Below are 19643 nucleotides of genomic sequence, written 5' to 3' on the forward strand. Positions count from 1 at the left end.
AAATACACAACAAAAATTCTTTTCTCTCTCTTGGTTTTTCGACTACATGGTATCAGAGCGTTGAGTAGTTGGTGGTGGTTGTGCGACGGAGCTAGCAGTGGTTGTGTTAGGGACCCCGATCTTGTCCCTAAACATTAAGTCCACGAGCTTGCCTTGGTGATGTTGGTGACCGAGTGATCTTGCCAACTTGCTTGGCCTTCAACAATGGGTAGGTGTTTGTGATGTGGAATGATGGTGATGGTGATGGAATTGGGTAGGCTAAGTGTTTAGGGTTCACAATTCTCTATGGACGGCTAGGGCTTGTTTCTTGAGTGTAGTGCCAAGTTGATTGGGCTAGGGTTGATGTGAGTGAGTGAGGCTAGGGTTTTTGGCTAAGAGGCAACTAGGGTGGCCAAAATTGCCCAAGGGAACTTAGGTGGCGCCAAGGTGGATGGAGGCTAGGGTTTTGGAAGGATTCCTAAGTGGTAGGAATCCTTGAGGATTTGGTGGGGCTAGTTTGGTAAGTCAATATGGACTTGATAGATTTAAGGAATTGAAAATGATTGACAATTCCTTAAATCATTTTCAATTCCTTAAATTAAAGGATGAGGGATTTAAGGGATTGAAGAAGATTATCAATTCCTTAAATTAAGTGATTGGAATTGGAGGAAGTCAAGGCTCCTATAGGGAAAGAGTTTCCTTATGGAGCATTGGGGGTGGACTAGGGCAAACACTATAGTAGGCGGCACTAAGTGCTTGGATGGATCAAATGAGGCAAATGGGGAAAAATGGCAATGAATAACCGAAGAACACAATGAATTCTCAAGAACGACTCAAGAACAATTCAAGAACAATGCACATAAAATAATAAGATCAATGGAAAGTAAATGGAAGACAAGAGAGTGAATGAATAATACTCATAGGATTGACAGATTGAACCACACTTATTCATGAATTGCAAAGTGTGATTCTCTCCTTAGGGATTCACGAATTGCACCCCAAAAAGCCCAAGTGCTAAGCACCGCAATGGATGATCTCAAGAACAAAGCCGTCCAAAGCAAATTGTCAAAAGATGTGAAAGAAAAGACTAATGGTCCTATTTATAAGAGTTACAACTTGGAAACTCCCAAAAGGCCCCTTGGAAATAAATAAATAAAAATAAAATAAATAAAAGGAAATAACATAGTGGCATGGGCCAAATTGGCCTTGGCATGTATGAGCCCATGTTGGGCTAGGATGGTGCATGGTGGTCTTCGGTCTGGTCCATGGCTGGGTGGCACAACATGACTTGCTGATGGGCATGGCATGGTGCCATGCAAGGGCCCTCTGGTGGGCATGGCATGGTGCCATGCAAGGCCTGCTGGTGGTGAGCCATGTGTGCATGTTGCATGGCCCATGCTGGTGGCCTAGGCGTTGAAGCTGCAAGGCATGGGCTGGATGGCATGCCTGGTGGGCATGCCACTGGCCTAGCCTGCAAGGCATGGGTTGGAGCCATGCGCTGGAAGGCATGCCTAGTGGGCATGTCACTGGCCTAGCCTGCAAGGCACGGGCTGGAGCCGTGTGCTGGATGGCACGCTTGCGAAGGCATGCCACTAACTTGGCTGGCGTGCAGCGTGGGGTGCATGTAAGGGTGCGCGCAAGGTTTGCGCATGTGCATGAACATGGGCGTGTATATGCCAGGCTACATGCTAAGCCGCGCCTGGCTTCGAACCTCGCTGGCTTGCATGCTGAGCGGCAAGGGCCAAGGCATGAGTGTAGGCTGGCCATGGTGCTATCCTTGCCTTTCAAAGGCAGTATCGAGGCTTGTCCCGTGGGCACTTTTCTAGGGGTTTTAACTGGTTGTTGGTGGTTGCTAGTGGCTAGTCGGTGGTGGTTGTGTGACAAAGCTAGTGGTGGTTGTTGGTGGTTGTTGGTGGCTTTGCATAGTGGCTGTGAGGTTTTTCGGCCAGTAGTTTTTCTTATCCAAGAGGTTTCCAGTGACAAAAGTGGTTTTCTCTATTAATGGACACAAGAATCAAGCTCGTCGGCGTGGTTTGTCCACTCTGGTGAGTTTTTCTGTCTCCAACGGTTGCCGAAAGGAGTGTTCATCGCAGGTCGGAGAGGAAGTCTCGAGGCGTTTGGTTGTGGGTCTCCACTATCCTATGCTCGAGTATGCATGTCCCAACCTGGAGCAAGAACCTATTCCTATCTGGAATAGAACCTGTTTGGTAACAGGAATACGGTAACCTAGCTTCTCTTATCCCTGGCTAGGATAGTTTATTCTCGGTTTAAGCTTTTCTTTGGACCCGATATGGGCAAACCCGAAATAGGCTGGTTCAGCAGCAAAAATTGGTTGTTTCGGTCAGTATAGTTTGTTTTCAACCAATACAGATCCGAGTTTTGGTTTTTAAGCTGGGTATCTATTTTTCCAGCTTGTATTTGTTCCATCCATATTTTCATACTTATCTCCATGGCAGCTAAGTTTGAGTCACTACGTATTGCACCAAATATTAATATGCCTATGACTACGGTGAAATTGAATGGAAAAAACTATATATTGTGGTCAAAATCTGTTGAAATGTTTTTGAAAGGCAAGCGCCTTCGTCGTACCCACTTGGTTGATTCAATGCCTAATTCAACTAGTTCTACTTTTGCTCAATGGGAGCAAGAAGATACTCAAATTTGCTCATTGATGTTGGCTAGTATTGAGCCTAATATTTATGCTAGTTTAGTTCACTTTGACACCGCTCAAGAGATATAGAGGCATCTCAAACAGATGTACTCGGGTGCTGGAAACACAACCCGTATTTATGAGTTGTGTCAACAATTTTTTGCATTGGAATAGGGTACTTTGGGCATGGAAGAGTATTATTCTCAAGTGATGAGCATATGTGAAGAACACAAAATTTATCAACCTATCATTTTTTATGTTTCTATCAAAGGAAACTAGGGTTTTCTTTTCTTAAGATGTGGCAGTCTCCTAATAGGATATGTTTTCTAATAGTTATCTTGTATTTAAATTCAACTTGTACATATTTATATAGGATAAAATCAGATTAGTTTAGATAGAGATAAAGATTTAGTTTGTTGAGATTAGATAGAGATAAAGATGTAGTTTGTTGAGATTCAAATTTGAATTCTCAATCTTATCTTTGTAATTATTTCTATATAATGAGAAGGAAGCACCTCAAATGGATTATTCAGCCAAATCTGACATGGTATCTAGAGCAGGTTCCTAATTGCCATACCTTCTACAAATTTTTTTTTTTCCTGGGATTGTATTCTTGGTCTGGGTATTCTCGGCACTTCTGTGCCTTCATGCTTATCATAGACAGCCAGGGTTCTCTTAGTCTGTCGGCATTTTCTGTGCTGATTTATATTGTTTTCGGCAACTGGGTTGCCTTGTTCTGGCACTCGGCTGTTTAGTGACTTTTGTGCTCTCGGTCCAGACCACCAGGGAATTTTTTGACAATCTCTGTCTCAGTTTCTGGCTCTCGAGACTCTGTTTGGTGGTGATTTCCCAGTTCTGGCCATTTTTTTACTCTTGGAATTTGACAGGTTTGTTCTCATGGCATCTGAAAAATCTGATTCCTTGTGCATTCGTTTCAATGGTAAAAATTATTCTGCATGGGCATTTCATTTTCAACTTCTTGTCAAGGGTAAAGAACTTTGGGGTCATATTGATGGCAATATTCCAGCCCCAGAAAGTGCTACGGAGAAGTCTAAATGGGAAAGTAAGGATGCCAAGATCATGTCTTGGATCCTAGGCTCTATGGAGCCTCACATCATTATCAATCTTCGACCCTACAAAACCTCCAAGGCTATGTGGGAGTATTTAAAGAGAATCTATACTCAAAATAATTCTGCTAGATGGTTTCAGCTCGAATTTGAGATGGCTAATTTTTCTCAAGGTGCCTTATCTATAGAGGAATTCTATTATGGTTTTTCAAATCTGTGGGCTGAATACACTGACATTGTGTATTCCTCTGTCACTATTGCTGGTCTCCCTCATGTGCAGAGAGTGCATGAAACCAGTAGGAGGGATCAGTTTCTTATGAAACTACGTCCAGATTTTGAATTTGTTCGTTCTCAATTAATGAATAGAGATCCAGTTCCTTCTCTCGATGATTGTTTGGGTGATTTACTTCGGGAGGAGCAACGGTTTTTTACTCGGAGTAAAATGGAACAGCAGCTGGCTCCTCCAGCTCAAGTGGCATTTACAACACAAGGGAAATCAAAGGGCCGAGACTATAGCACTACACAATGCTATAGTTGCAAGGGTTTTGGTCAAATTGCCACCCATTGTCCGAAGAAATTTTGCAATTATTGCAAAAAATCTGGACATATTATCAAGGATTGTCCAATCCGACCACCTCGAAAGCAAGAACGTGCCTATTCCACTTTGGTTGATTCATCAGGTGCATCCTCTTCTACAGCTCCTGCTACTGCCACTCATGTTTCAGTGCCTGCTGGTTCCAGTTCTACTACTCTTACTCCTGATATGGTACAACAAATGATTATTTCTACCTTTTCCGCTTTAGGCCTCTCAGGTAAAACAAAATCATCCCCTAATTCATGGCTTATAGATTCTGGTGCCTCAAATCATATGACTAATACTTCCACTTCCTTACATAATCTTCGGTCCTATAATGGTCCTCTCAAAATACACACGGCAAGTGGTAGTTCACTACCAATTTCTGCCGTGGGTGATGTGTCTACTATCATTCGAAATATTTTGGTTTCTCCTAACCTTTCCTCCAGTTTACTTTCAGTTGGACAGCTTGTTGAAAATGATTGTAATGTCTCTTTTTCATCTTCTGGTTGTGTTGTACAGGATCGAGTGTCCGGGAGGATGATTGCGAGGGGTCCTAAGGAGGGTCGGCTATTTCCAATAAATCCTAGTACAGCTTTTCTTGAGTCTAGTTCTTTTATTTCTTGTCATGCTGTCAAAACAAGTACTAAAGATTGGCATCGTCGTTTAGGCCATCCCAATCCTAATGTACTCCAAACTTTGTTTAAATCTGGTGCTATTGACAATAAAAATTCAGTTTCAATGGAAATGAGTTCTTTTGATTGTACCTCTTGCAAACTTGCCAAAAGTAAAGTGCTATCGTTTCCACAATCTAGTTCTCATGCCTCTCGGGTGTTTGATATAATTCATAGCGATGTTTGGGGTATATCTCCGGTTATATCACATGCTCACTACAAGTATTTTGTTACTTTTATTGATGATTGCAGTAGATTCACTTGGATCTATTTTCTTCGTAATAAAAGTGAAGTTTTTTCTATTTTCAAGGCCTTTTTCGCACTCATTCAGACACAATTTGCTTCCTCTATCAAGGTCTTATAATCTGATTCTGGGGGTGAATATATGTCTCATGAATTTCAGAATTTTCTTCAAGAAAAAGGTATTCTTTCCCAACGTTCTTGCGCATCTACACCACAACAAAATGGGGTAGCTGAACGTAAGAATCGACATTTACTTGATATGGTTCGGGCTCTTCTTATTGATTCATCTGTTCCATCTCGTTTTTGGTGTGAAGCATTAGCTACTGCTGTCCATTTAATTAATCGATTGCCCACACCAGTTTTACATAATGTTTCTCCCTATTTCATACTATTTGGTCACACACCTAACTATTCTGATTTGCATATCTTTGGTTGTGTGTGCTTTGTTCATCTCCCACCACATGAAAGACATAAATTGACTGCTCAATCAGTTCGGTGTGCTTTTCTTGGATATAGTTCAACTCAAAAAGGATTTCTTTGCTACAATCCTAATGCACGAAGAATTCGAATTTCCAGGAATGTTGTGTTTTTTGAACATCAGCAATTTTTTCTCTCTCATGTTGATCCTATCTCACCTAGTTTTTCAATTCTTCATGATGAGCCCATTCCCTTCCCCATGCCAAATCCAGATACTTTGTCTGCTCCAGTGACTCGTTTTAAACCTGGTTTTGTCTACACTCGACGTCATCGCACTCCTTTGGCCGAGTCTTCTATGACTTCTCAAGATTCTCCTCCTCCGGCACCTGATCCGACACCCACCATAGCTCCTGTTGCTCCAGTTCTTAGGAAATCTATCCATGTCTCTCGCCCACCAGATCGGTATGGTTTTTCTTCCCCTACTTCTATGACTGCTACATTATCTTCCATTGCTATCCCTTCTTCTTACAAACAGGCTATGGAACATGAGTGCTGGAAGCAAGCCATGCAAACAGAACTTGATGCACTTGAGGATAATCAAACTTGGGATGTGGTACAATGTCCTCCTTCGATCAAACCCATTGGTAGTAAATGGGTATACTCAGTCAAGCTTCGTTCCGATGGCTTACTGGAACGATACAAAGCTAGATTGGTTGCTTTGGGGAATCGCCAAGAGTATGGCATAGATTATGATGAGACCTTTGCTCCGGTTGCCAAGATGACTACTGTTCGCTTGTTACTTGCCGTTGCTGCTTCTAAATCTTGGCAATTACATCAGATGGATGTCAAGAATGCTTTTTTGCATGGTGATCTAAAGGAAGATATCTACATGAAGCTCCCATCTAGTATGCCTATTTCCTTCCCTACAGCTGTATGTAAATTGAAGAAGTCATTGTATGGTCTCAACAAGCTCCTCGAGCTTGGTTTGAGAAATTTCGTAATACTTTGCTAGGGTTTTCTTTTAAGCAAAGTAAGTACGATGCTTCCTTATTTTTGCACAAGGGCAATGCTGGAGTCGTATTTTTGTTGGTTTATGTAGATGATATTATCATCTCTGGCTCGGATGGACCATTGATTCAAAAACTTCAGCAACATCTTCATAATGTGTTTCACATGAAGGATCTTGGGGATCTTACCTACTTTCTAGGGTTGGAAGTTCGGTCTCAGCCACATGATTTATTTCTCAATCAACACAAGTATATTCAAGACTTAATTCAGTTAGGGAGATTGGAAGATACTACTCCAATTGATACTCCTCTGGAGGTGAATTTTAAGTATAGAAAAGATGAAGGCGAACTACTCCCAGATCTTACCTTATATCGTAAGTTAGTTGGTAGCTTGATTTATCTCACCATCACGCGCCCTGATATCTCTTATGCTGTCCACACTGTTAGTAAGTTCATGGATTCACCTCGACATCTCCATTTGGTAGCTGTTCGTCGGATTATTCGTTATCTACTTGGGACTCCTAATCGTGGACTGTTTTTCCCTAATGGTTCTTCTCTTCACTTGACTGTCTATAGTGATGCAGATTGGGCTGGCTGTCCAGACTGTCGACGTTCTACTACTAGATGATGTGTCTTCCTTGGGGATTCGCTTATCTCTTGGAAGTGTAAGAAGCAAGATTGTGTATCTAAGTCATCTACAGAAGCTGAATATAGGGCAATGTCTGCCGCATGTTCAGAAATCATGTGGTTGCGTGGTATTCTTTCAGAACTCGGGTTTGCACAAACACATCCCACACCTCTTCATGGTGATAATACAAGTGCCATTCAAATTGTAGCCAATCCAGTTTTTCATGAACGTACGAAGCACATTGAGGTTGATTGTCACTATATCCGAGATGCCTATGAGTCTAAAGCTATCATTCTCCCTCATGTGCCAACCGAACACCAAGTAGCTGATATCTTCACCAAAGCTTTAACTCGACAACGACATCAATATCTAGTTAGCAAATTGCTGCTAGTTGACTCACTAGCATCAATTTGAGGGAGGGTATCAAAGGAAACTAGGGTTTTCTTTTCTTAAGATGTGGCAGTCTCCTAATAGGATATGTTTTCTAATAGTTATCTTGTATTTAAATTCAACTTATACATATTTAGATAGGATAAAATTAGATTAGTTTAGATAGAGATAAAGATTTAGTTTGTTGAGATTAGATAGAGATAAAGATGTAGTTTGTTGAGATTCAAATTTGAATTCTCAATCTTATCTTTGTAATTATTTCAATATAATGAGAAGGAAGCACCTCAAATGGATTATTCAGCCAAATCTGACAATTTCAACTATGCTAAAACAACATGAAGAGTTCAATATTGTTCGTTTTCTTATTGGCTTAAAACCTGAGTATGAGTCAATGTGCTCTTAAATTTTGGCAAGCCCACAACTTCCCTCATTTCCTGATGTGTTCTCCCGACTACAGTAAGCCACATTATCTGGACAGGTATCTCAGTTGTCTTCTGATTAGAGTAATGAGAGATCTGCTTTAGTTACCTCTTATGTTGCTCCTAGTGGGCATGGAAGTCAGAATGGTAAAGGTGCAGGTGGGGAACGTGATGCCAGAGGTAATTGCACTCAAGGTCGTGAATCTCGTAAGTGCACCCATTATAGTCGCACTAACCACTCGGTGGACTATTGTTGGGATCTACATGGTAGACCATCTGGGTCCGCTAATCGGCCATTTGCCAAGACGCTACATTACAAGCAACGAGCTTCAACTTGACTCCAGAGATGCCTAGCATATCGAAGGATGAGTATGATCAGTTTTTAGTCACATGGGCGACTTCATCTTCTAGAGCTACTCTTGCCCAACCAGGTGCAGCATCTGCATGTCTTGTTTCATCTACCCAAAATCCATGGATCATCGATTTAGGAACTAATGAACATTTGATCGGTTTGTCTCACCAGAGTGGACAGACCACGCCAATGAACTCAATTCTAGTGTCCATTGCTGGAGATGACACCTTTTGTCACTGGAAACGCTTTGGAAAGGAAACTTCCGGCCGAAACACGCACAGCCAGCAACCACCAACAATCACCACTAGCTTCGTCGCACAACCACCACTAGACCACCACCAGACTACTCAACACCACTAGACTACTCTGATACCATGAAGACGAAAAATGAGATAGAAAAATACTTTGTTGTATATTCATTGATTGCTGTCCGAGTATACATATACATAAAATGACCATTATACCCTCATAACATACACTAATTACAACTATGTATTCTAACAGATGCAAAGGAAGGGAATTCAAGTCGAGGCAAATCAAAAGGGAGGGCAACATCAATTGCATTATGAAGCCTTAGATTCTATCCTCAAATGTCCAGGGGCTGAACGAGGTCCAATATGACTCTGGATTAGAAAACTACTTTGACTTTGAAAGGTTGATATTGTATGCTTGTAGAATATGAAAATGGAAGTTATTTCCAGAAATATGATTTGGATCTGTGGGGTTGTCCATTCATAGATTGGTCATATATTGCCTCCTATGGGGCTTCGGATGGAGTTCTAGTGATGTGGGACAAAAGATGGTGGAGAAAGTTGAGGAGTGCATTGGGGAATATATGATGGCTTGCACCTTTAAAATTGTGGAAGATGCTTTCATGTGGGCTTTTGCCAATATTTAGTGGACATTTGGGTATTAGTAGATGTTTTCTTTGGAAGATATTGCCGGTTTGTGCAGTTGGTAGGAAGTGCCTTGGTGCATTGGAGGTAACTTCTATGTTACCCTGTTCCTACACAAGAGATTGGGAGATGATTGTCTTTGGTGGATGTTTGGATGTAAGAGGTTGAGAAGTTTTTTGTGAATAGTGAAGAAATGGAAATGCGATAAAGTTGTATAGATTTTATGTTGTTTTTTAATTGAAGATTTGAAAAGGTTTTTAAGTGAAATGTTTTTGAGAATTTTGTATGTTTGGAAAAGAATTTGAGAAAAAATTGAACTATAGATGAAAAAGTTCTTACTATAGATGGAAAACTCCTCTTGCCAAACATGATGCACTGGTCGAGTTCTCTAATTTTATAGGTGAATGGGACCTTATGGATAACCCCCTTGTGGATGGATCTTACATGTGGTCTAACAATCGGGCTTGGTCTAGACTGGACAGATTCGGCCTTGTTTGGTTTGTTTTCAGAATTTTTCAACATTTCTCATAACTTCAACACAAAAGACTTTTCTATTTCAAAATTTCAACTTTTCATCTAATCATTATTCAACACAAAAATCAATACAACTTTTACAAACACCATATCAAAAAATAATCTTACAAAATTATATTCAAACAACTTTTTAACTTTTTTTAACTTTATACATCCACTTTCACAAACTCCAATACAATACTTATTTTAAAAAATATTTTTATTCAAAATTTTCTCTCCTTTCCCAAAACCTAATCTCAAACAAATTCCCAAAATTCTCAAATACTTCCAAACTTTTTTGGTAACCAAAAATGTTTTCTTGGGACAGGCATCATGGCTCAAGGAACCCCCGCCCCCGCTTGGGGGGAGGGGGGGCCTCAAGAGTACAACAAAGTTTTTCCATCGAATGGCAAGAGGAACAACACCATTGAGATGCTCAACTGGTTTCTCTGGACCAGTTTGAGATTAAAAACCATATTGGCCAGTTCTACAAACATTTACTTGTTGAATAGGTTGCTTGGAGGCCAAACCTCAATGGGTTATTATTGAGCCACCCAGAGCAACACGGTTGGAGAGGCCACCTGAAGAAAATCAGATTCATGATATGGTAAAACATACGGCAAGAGACAAAGCACAGGCCTGGATGAATGCACCATGGCTTATTTCCAATCCTATTGGGACGTGTTGAAGGATAATGTTATGAAGGTATTTCAGGAATTTCACTCAATTGGAAAGTTTGAGAAAAGTTTGAATGCTACCTTTATCACTCTCATTCTCAAGAAAGGGCTTCAGAAATCAAAGATTATTGGCCTATTAGCCTAGTTAATGGGGTGTACAAGATCATTTCCAAAGTCCTTGCTACTTGCGTGAGTGAGCTTTTGGGGAAGACTATCAAAATAGCATAATGGATTTGTAAGAAGCAGACAAATTTTGGATTTGGTACTTATTGCTAATGAATGCAATATAATCTGGTGAACTAGCTATATTATACAAGTTGGTCATGGAGAAGGCCTATGATCATGTCAACTAAGAGTTCTTACATTACTTGTTTCTGAGATGCAGATTTGGAGAGTGATGGAGTTCTTGGATTATGCATTGTGTCTACATGGTTTGGTTCTCTTTTATGGCAAATGTAACTCTAGTTAATTTTTTGAACAGTTCATGCTGACTGAATGTGGGTGAGCCTCTATCTACTCTTTTGCTTGGTTTTGTTATGGAAGCTTTTAGCAGGATGCTGCCAGCTGCAGTTGGGGGTGGCTTTATGTGCAGATCTCGATTGGGGATATCAATCTAGGAACTCTCAGCATCTCCCATGTATTGTTAGCAGACCTGATTTTCTATGATGTGGATCATAATCAAACCCAGTCCTTAAGGGTTTGAGCTGTCTCTGGATTAAAAGTGAATCCATTGAAGTTTGAATTCATCCTGCTTTGAAACGTATACAATGTAAGACGCCTGGCTAGGACTTTGGGTTGCAAGATGTCATCCTTGCCCATGAAGTACCTTGGCCTTCCCTTGGGAGCCAACTTCAAGGCCAAGTCTATATGGATTGATGTGATTAAGAAAATTGAGCTCAAGTTGACAAGTTGGAAGAGATTGTATTTGTTAAAAGGAGGTAGGAACACCTTAATCAAGAGCACTCTTTCTAGTTTGCCTACTTACTTTCTATCCTTGTTCCCACTGTCCATAGTGAATCTTTTTTCTTTTTTTTCTTTTTTATAAAAGTGCTAGTATAGTGAATCATATTGCAAAGTTACTAGATGATTTCTTTTAGTGCAGACTAGGAGAAGAATTTAAGGTGTGCTCTCCAACCTCGAAGGGTGGTTTGTAGATCCAAAATTTGAAGGTGTTCAATCAAGCTCTTCTTAGGAAATGGTTGTGGCAGTATATCCATGAGAGGGAGCCATTTGTGGAAAATGGTGGTTGATGCTAAATATGACGGGGCTGTTGGAGGCTCAAGGAACCTAGGGTGGGGTTGTGGGAGAACATTGGAAAGGGATGGGGTGTAGTTTCTCAATACACTAGATTTTTGGTAAGGAAGACTTTGGCATGCTATTTGGCATGAGACCAAGAGGCATCAATCCCTGAGGTATTGGAGATCTTGGGTGATTCTATTTAGTGGAATGTTAATTTCCTCAGGGCAGCACATGGTTAGGAGGTAGGTAGCATCTTCGATTTCTTCCTTGTCAGGCGTTTCCTCGTGTATACATGTTGTGTACTTGGGCAGTCTTTCATACTACTAAAAATCTTACCTGGAAATAAAATTAGTTTGCCTGAATCGTGTACAATTCTCTTCATGAAGTTTTCTGTACTGTTGAGTATCAATTCCGTAACTCATAAATGTCTTACAATTACCATAACTTCTAACTCATCTAGAAAACCCTCTTTTATCCGGCGCGGGGGCGGGGGGGAATCATGGGTTAGTACTTTTAAGAATGCTTATTTGTGTATAACCAAGAGACCATTTCTCATAACAAGAGTGAAAACTTAATTTGAATGAGAATATATTCATCAATCATCTATAGCTGCTTGAAAAACTCGTGTTTCATGTGCAACATTAAACTCTTCTGCTTTTAGTGCTTTGCCTTCAGGTCTGAAATGTCTCCAACGAAGCTTTCCTTGCAATCGAGGCCTTGGAAGATGTACGTACAATAAAAAACTTGCCTTTGATTACAAAATATGAATGCTGTAGTAAGTATTGAGGGAAAACAAGGAGAAGCTTCTACCCTAGGAATCGTGTTTCTAAGCAGGATACAATGCAGCTAAGCTTCAAATGATTCCCAAACATTGATATGGTTAGAGTAAAAACTGGAAGCATTTATAATCTTTATTAGTCACGGAATGCACAACATGCTTATGAACATATCAGGAGTTGTATTACGGAACCTTGTAAATTAATTACCCTTCCCCAAATTTTATTTTTCCTCAAGGAATTAGCTTTTTCTGAGCTTAATTAACCATTAATAAGGGTTTCTTTGATATGGATTTCAGACTCTGACTTTGGAATCAAGTGTGGGGGTCCTCAGATTACATCTTCAAGTGGGATCACCTTTGAGAGGGATAATGAAACACTTGGTCCAGCAACATATTATGTGACTGACACAAATAGGTGGGCAGTTAGCAATGTTGGATATTTTACTGGGATCAATAATCCTCAGTATACAAGGAGTTCGTCATCTCAATTCACAGGCACATTAGACTCGGAGCTGTTCCAGACAACTCGTGTCTCTGCTTCATCATTAAGATACTATGGCTTGGGGCTGCAGAACGGGAACTACACTGTGAGTCTCCAGTTTGCTGAAATAGAAATTCAAAACCCTCCTACGTGGAAAAGTCTTGGAAAGCGTGTGTTTGATATTTATATCCAGGTCTGTATCACAGTTTTTTAATTTATGTTTTCTTTTGTGAAGATAATATAATATCGTATGCTATTGTGTCACATCATCCATTGCTGCATTAAATGATCATGAATTTGTTCATTTAAGTTTGAAATAATTTGAACGGCCATGTCAATAAATATTAGACAAGTTGGAAATTTAGAAGTTTGGAACACCTTCATATTCTTTCTTTTATAATGCTTCGTCTTCTTTTCAATTAAGAATGCCACAGGCAAACAACTCTATAATCAACTTAAGAACAAAATTAGAAAATTTGATGCATGGTGCCCCGACTAATTATTGAAGGAAAAGAAATGCAATGAGAAGAGAGGTGGGAATCCCCAACAACCTTCTCAATTCAACCATACATTGCTGACTAGGATTAGAGAAAATTTTGAAATGGACCTTAGGATCCAATTCAATTGCCTCTAGGGCCCAAGCTCAAGGGGAGCCATCTAGGATGGTTGTTTTTTCAGTAGTCCCAGAAATAAGCTGCATGGAGGAGTGACTGCAGCATGTGTAGTGTTATTCTCCAACAAAGGATGTAACACCATAGTTGACTGCTTGAGGCCACTGAAGTGGAGCTCCGTGCTGTCCAGTGGCATCGGTATTTTGCATTGGATGTCCAGTAGATATTGGATCTTTCTTTAGCCATAGGAAAAAAGTGTCACGCCTTTTATGGGTGGTAAGCAAAAGCCAGAGAGAGAGGGGATGTACAGATATGCAGATTTACCATGGGTGAGGGCAACGCGTGATTTGCACGTTCTAGGGGTGACACAGGTGGAACTTGGTGGAGGTAGACTAGAGGCCATGGAAGGTGGTGGTGGGGTGTGTGGGTTGTGGTGACATTTGTATCATGATGGATCTCACAGCCAAAAGCCAAAGGAAAAAAAAAAAAAAAGAGAGAGAGAGAGTTGGGGTATGGGAGGCAGAGATCAGGGGGAAGGAGGGAGGAAGGTTCCACACCAGGTGATTTTGTGGGGGGACAAGAGGGGGGAAGACTTGGGGCTCTTGTGAGAGATGTACAGATGGCATGTATAGTCAATAACATTAGAATGTTTGCTTTCAAATTGTTGTTCTCAACAGTCAATACTTGCAAAGTCTTTTTTCTACCCTGGTATAAGTTTGCTTGAATACCCTCAAATGAGAGTTTCCGTATATTATATAAACTGCCAAGCCCTAATTACAGCCTACAAATCATCTGTAAAATGGGAAAGAATAATGCAATACAAGGAAAGAAATAAAACTAAAGTTGGCCCCTATACACATATATACAACTACTGCTATTATTTACAGTCATATATATATTTACTGCCATATGTAGATATCATTGACATCCCCCCTCAAATTGATACTAGTCGATCAAGAAGCATCAATTTTTCAATCGATGACGGTGGCGAGACATAGCCTTAGTAAAGACGTCAGCAGTTTGTTGTTCGGTGGAAATGTGAGGAAGTGTAATCACATGATGATCAAATGCTTCACAAATGGAATGACAACTATCTCAATGTGCTTGGTGCGCTCATGGAACACAGGATTGGTCGCAATCTGAATAGCACTAGTATTATCCTCATGAAGAGGAGTAGGAGTAAGTTGCGGAACATGAAGTTCACTTATTAAACCCCAAAGCCACACAATCTTGGAACATGTTGATGACATAACACGATACTCAGATTCGGTAGAAGATTTGGATATTCGATCCTACTTCTTATTTTTCCAAGAAATGAGAGCATTACCAAGAAACATACACCAACTAGTAACTGAACGACAAGTATCCACACAACCAGCCCAATCAACATCCCTGTAACCTGTTAATTGTAAGGAATTCTCAGTAGAAAAGAATAAACCTCTACCAGATGTACTTTTGAAATAATGAATGATCCATCGTACTACTACTAGATGAGATTGACGACTAGCCTGCATAAACTGATTGACTTGCTAGATAGCAAAGGACATATTAGGTTGGATAATAGTCAAGTAATTTAAACTCCCTACTTACTACCGATACAGAGATGGATCACGTAATAGGTCACCGTCATCCTGGCAAAGCTTTAAATTGACCTCCAAAGGTGTAAGTATTGAGTTTCCAGATTGAAGCCCAGCCAAGGTGAGAATCTCTTGGGTATACTTGTGCTGATGCAAAAGTATACCATTGGAACAAGAATGTACCTCGAGACAAAGAAAATACTGAAGTGGGCCAAGGTCTTTGATATGAAAGGTAGTTTTGAGATGCTACTGTAGTTGCTCAATCAGGTGAGAATCAGAGCCTATGATATAACTATATCATCGACATGTACTAAAAGAACAAGTCCAATGGAACCGACTCTGAGTAAAATGAAAATCAAGAAAAGTGGTGCGAAACTTCTCAAACCATTCATGCAGTGCTTGCTTTAAGCCATCAAAGACCGCTTCAACCAAAAAACCTCAGTGGAGGATGAACTGAACATACCAGGAGGGGGAGACATAGATTTCTTCCTTCAAATCCCATGTAAGAACACATTTTTCACATCCATCTGCCTAAGAGACTAGCCTTTGGAAGCAGCAATGGCGAGAAGAGTGCATACAATAGTCATCTTGGCGATGGGTGCAAAGGTCTCTTCATAATCAAGGCCATACTCCTGACAATTTCCAAGAGCCAGAGCCACTAAGTGGGCTTTATATCTTTTAATAGTACCATCAGGCCGGAGTTTAATAGTGTACACCCATTTGCAGCCAATGAGTTTTATGCCATCAAGACATGGGATGATGTCCCAAGTGTGGTTATCCTGAACTACCTAAAGTTCATCTTGCATAGTTTGCCTCCAACAAGCTTGAGTAGTAGCCTGAGAATAAGACTTGGGCACAAAAGTAGTATCAAGAGTAGCCTGATGGGTAGTGTGTAAGAACCTAAACCTGTCCAGGGGACGTGAAACTCAAGATGATCGTCAAGGTTCAGTTGGAATGTGATCAGATGTCAATTCTATGATAGGAAGGGGCAGCAAAGACTGTGGACAACGTCTTTGATACACAAGCCCTAGCTTAAAATGTTCAAGAGTACAAGACACATCATCAAAAATAGGCAACTGAGCAGAAGTAAAATCATGTGAAACGTAAGACTAGAAGAAATATTGGATTTCAAAGAAAACCACATTTCGCGAGACACGGAGTTTGTGAGCATCCACATCATCACACTCAAACCCTTTATGAACATTACCATACCCAAGAAAAGCACACTGAGCAACCTGAGCAGAAGAGAATTATGAACAAAACAAATACAGCCAAATATATGAAGAGAATTATACTCGGGAACAACACCAAATAGACGAGAATATGGAGAGTCAAATTGTAAATTTGTAGGCTAAACGATTAATCAAATACACAGCTGTAGATAAAGCTTCTGCCTAAAAACGAGGAGGCATAGAAGATTCAATCAAAAAAGTACGAACAACATCCAAAAGATGATGATTCTTATGCTCAATAGCCGCATTCTGTTGAGGAGATGAGTGTTGGGAGAGAATACCCTTAGTTTTGAGAAAATCCTGAAACTCATGAGACATATATTCCCCCCCAAAGTCAGAACATAGTGTTCTAATACAAGCAGAAAATTGAGTCTCAACAAACACAACAAAAACTTGAAAAGTAGAAAACACATCAGCTTTTGATCGAAGAAAATATATCCAAGTGAAACGGCTATAGTCATCAATGAAGGTCACAAAATACTTGTATTGAGCATGTGAAAGAACGGGACTCTCTCCCCAGACATTAATATGAATTATCTCAAAGCATGTAGAAGCGCGATTGCCATGTAAAGGAAAAGGTAAAGATTTGCTTTTACCAAGTTTACAAGAGCTACAATCAGAAGACACAATAGAAACGGAATTTTTTATTCCCCAAATGACCTTGTTTCATAAGATGATTCAAAATAAAGGAATTGGGATGTCCCAATTTTTTATGCCAAACATCACTATTATTAGCAACAGTAGTACAAGCAAAGGAATCAAAACTCGAAATGGAAAATTGAAGAGGAAATAGACGTCCCACTTTAGCCCCTTTCGCTTTCACATTCCCTGACACTTGATCCTACACACAACACGATCAAAATGAATCTCACAATTATTATCTACAAGCCGTCCAACTGAAATTAAATTCGTAGATAAATCTGGTGACACAAATACATTGTTGAAAGAGGAGCCCCGAGTTCCAATTGCAGTGATAGGAAGAGTATTACCATTGGCTATTTGAATGTGCTGGTCACCCTTATATTTACGAACTTCATGTAAAGCATCAGCATTTCCAGTCATATGATTGGAAGCCGCATAGTCAACCAACCAAGGAGAGGTGAGGAAATTTCCCTTACCTTGAAGACCAAGCACAGAGAAAGCGGAAACAATCATCTGTTGGACCATCTCAGGTGTAAGAGTAGATGAAGAACCAGCTGTAGGTGGCTGCCCCGGTGCAGAAACAAAGGGGACAGCATCTAAATTAGCCTGGGCAGCAGTGTGAAATTTTTGGCCCTGTCGATTCTCAGGTCACACGCGGCACTCTTTAATAATATGGCCCCCCCTTTTAGCAATAATAGCAGAACTTTCTGCTGCAATTCTTTGCAATATGCCCAAATTCCTTGCAACCATAGCACTGTATCTGTGTCTTGGATCTTACTTTCCCTTGAGCAGCATATGCCACATACAATTTCTTGAGTGAGTCCATGTTGAGTAGCAAGACACTGCTCTTCTCTCAGTAATTCTCCCAAGCACACATCCAAGGAAGGAACATGATTACGGTTTATCAAACCAGCTCGTGCGGTCTCAAACTCAGGTCTTAGTTTCATCAAAAATTGATCTTTTTGACTTTCAGCATGAACAAATTGGAATGCTTCTAGGGCTTCCTTAGGAACTTTAGAATACCTTATCCCAGAATACTCACTCTATAAATTCAAGAATCCAGCATAGAACTATTCAATAGAGAGATTACCTTGTCTGTAATTGGAAATTCCTAACTCAACTTGAAATTGGCGTGCAGTATTGTCTTGATAATATACGCGCCTAAAATAGTCCCACATCTCCTTAGCAGTAGTAATGATCAAAGATGTTGACCATATGTGGTTCCACGGAACTTAATAGCCAAGAAACAATATTGGCATCCCTGCTGGACCAAGAACTAAATTCTTTGAGATCAGTAAGAGCCACAGAAGACCCATCCAAGTGACCCCATAATTCCTTTCCTTTCACAAACATTCAAAACTGAAATTCCCAGCTTCCATAATTCTTTCCATTAAATTGAATGATTGAATTTTCATCCAACATAATGACCACAAAATCAGAATGAGTGAAAAAAAAAAAAAAAAAAAAAAAATCGTTGCAGATAGACAACACAAAGAACACGGACCTGAAAATGCCAAAATACCAGAAAATACCACTGCCAGAAAATACTACCGGAAAATGCGCCGAAAACCTGAGCAAATCTCTCTGCAGAAGCCTACACAGAGAGCCCGAGAAGAGTACACCAAAAGAGGCCAAGCTCTGAAAAACAAAGAGTACCAACAACCGTGTAGAAATAGTTGCCCAGAAAAAAAAATCACCCAGAAAGTGAAGGCAGAGAGTGCAGACACATACCAAAGAACCAAGATAAAACACTAGTCTGTGCCGATGGACCCAGAAAGCACTAGTCTGAAAACAGACAGTGCCGACACAAGCAAAGGAAGTAATCTGCCGAAGAAAAAAAAAACAATTGCCCAGAAAATTCGAGATCTTTGATACGATGTCAGGTTTGCTTGAATACCCTCAAATGAGAATTTCCATATATTATATAAACTGCCAAGCCCTAATTACAGCCTACAAATCATCTGTAAAATAGGAAAGAATAAAGCAATACAAGAAAAGAAATAAAACTAAAGTTGGCGCCTATACACATATATACAACTACTGCTATTATTTACAGCCATATATATTTACTGCCATATATAGATATCATTGACAGTATATAATTATTTTCTTTTGATAAGCATGGCTGTGTAGGGTGACAACAATCAAACACTATATGAGATTATGATGGCCTCAAAAAGTTTTATAGTGAGCATCTCATGAGTTTGTAATATTGTATATTGGAGTTATAAAGAGAAAAGAATGCATTCTTACAAATTTATTGGCTGTGTAATTCATCATTCCAGAATTTACCTTGAATATTGAAGATGTTGACCACTGAAGGTTTTCTATTTGCCGCCTCCACAAAATGTCTCTAACTGTCGAATTATTTTTTCCCCAAACTTTGCTTATGGGACAGCAATTGCTTCTGTGAGTTTTTCACAATATTTATGCAAAATAATTTCCGAAAACCAAATGTAGTTTTTAACTCCCCCTTAACTCTCTGTAATTAGGATGAGCATCTTGGATGAAACTGTTGATGTTGGTCCTATTTATTTTTTCATATAACAATAACCTCCTTTATTTTATCTTTGTTTGTGTTTTGTCTTAAATTTTTT

General features: G+C 39.9%; 1 protein-coding gene across 5 annotated transcripts in view; it reads left to right on the forward strand.

Moving 5' to 3' along the window:
• The window catches only part of LOC122280917 (probable LRR receptor-like serine/threonine-protein kinase At1g56140), a 73645-nt gene that overhangs the window by 45183 nt on the left and 8819 nt on the right, over positions 1–19643 (forward strand). For all 5 annotated transcript variants that reach the window (XM_043092041.1, XM_043092040.1, XM_043092042.1 and 2 more), the window contains 2 exons: positions 12387–12451; positions 12801–13177. In XM_043092041.1, coding sequence (XP_042947975.1) covers positions 12387–12451; positions 12801–13177 — 442 coding nt within the window. The remainder of the gene's footprint in view (positions 1–12386; positions 12452–12800; positions 13178–19643) is intronic.

The sequence above is a fragment of the Carya illinoinensis genome, chromosome 11 (assembly GCF_018687715.1).
Source record: "Carya illinoinensis cultivar Pawnee chromosome 11, C.illinoinensisPawnee_v1, whole genome shotgun sequence".
Taxonomy (NCBI): domain Eukaryota; kingdom Viridiplantae; phylum Streptophyta; class Magnoliopsida; order Fagales; family Juglandaceae; genus Carya; species Carya illinoinensis.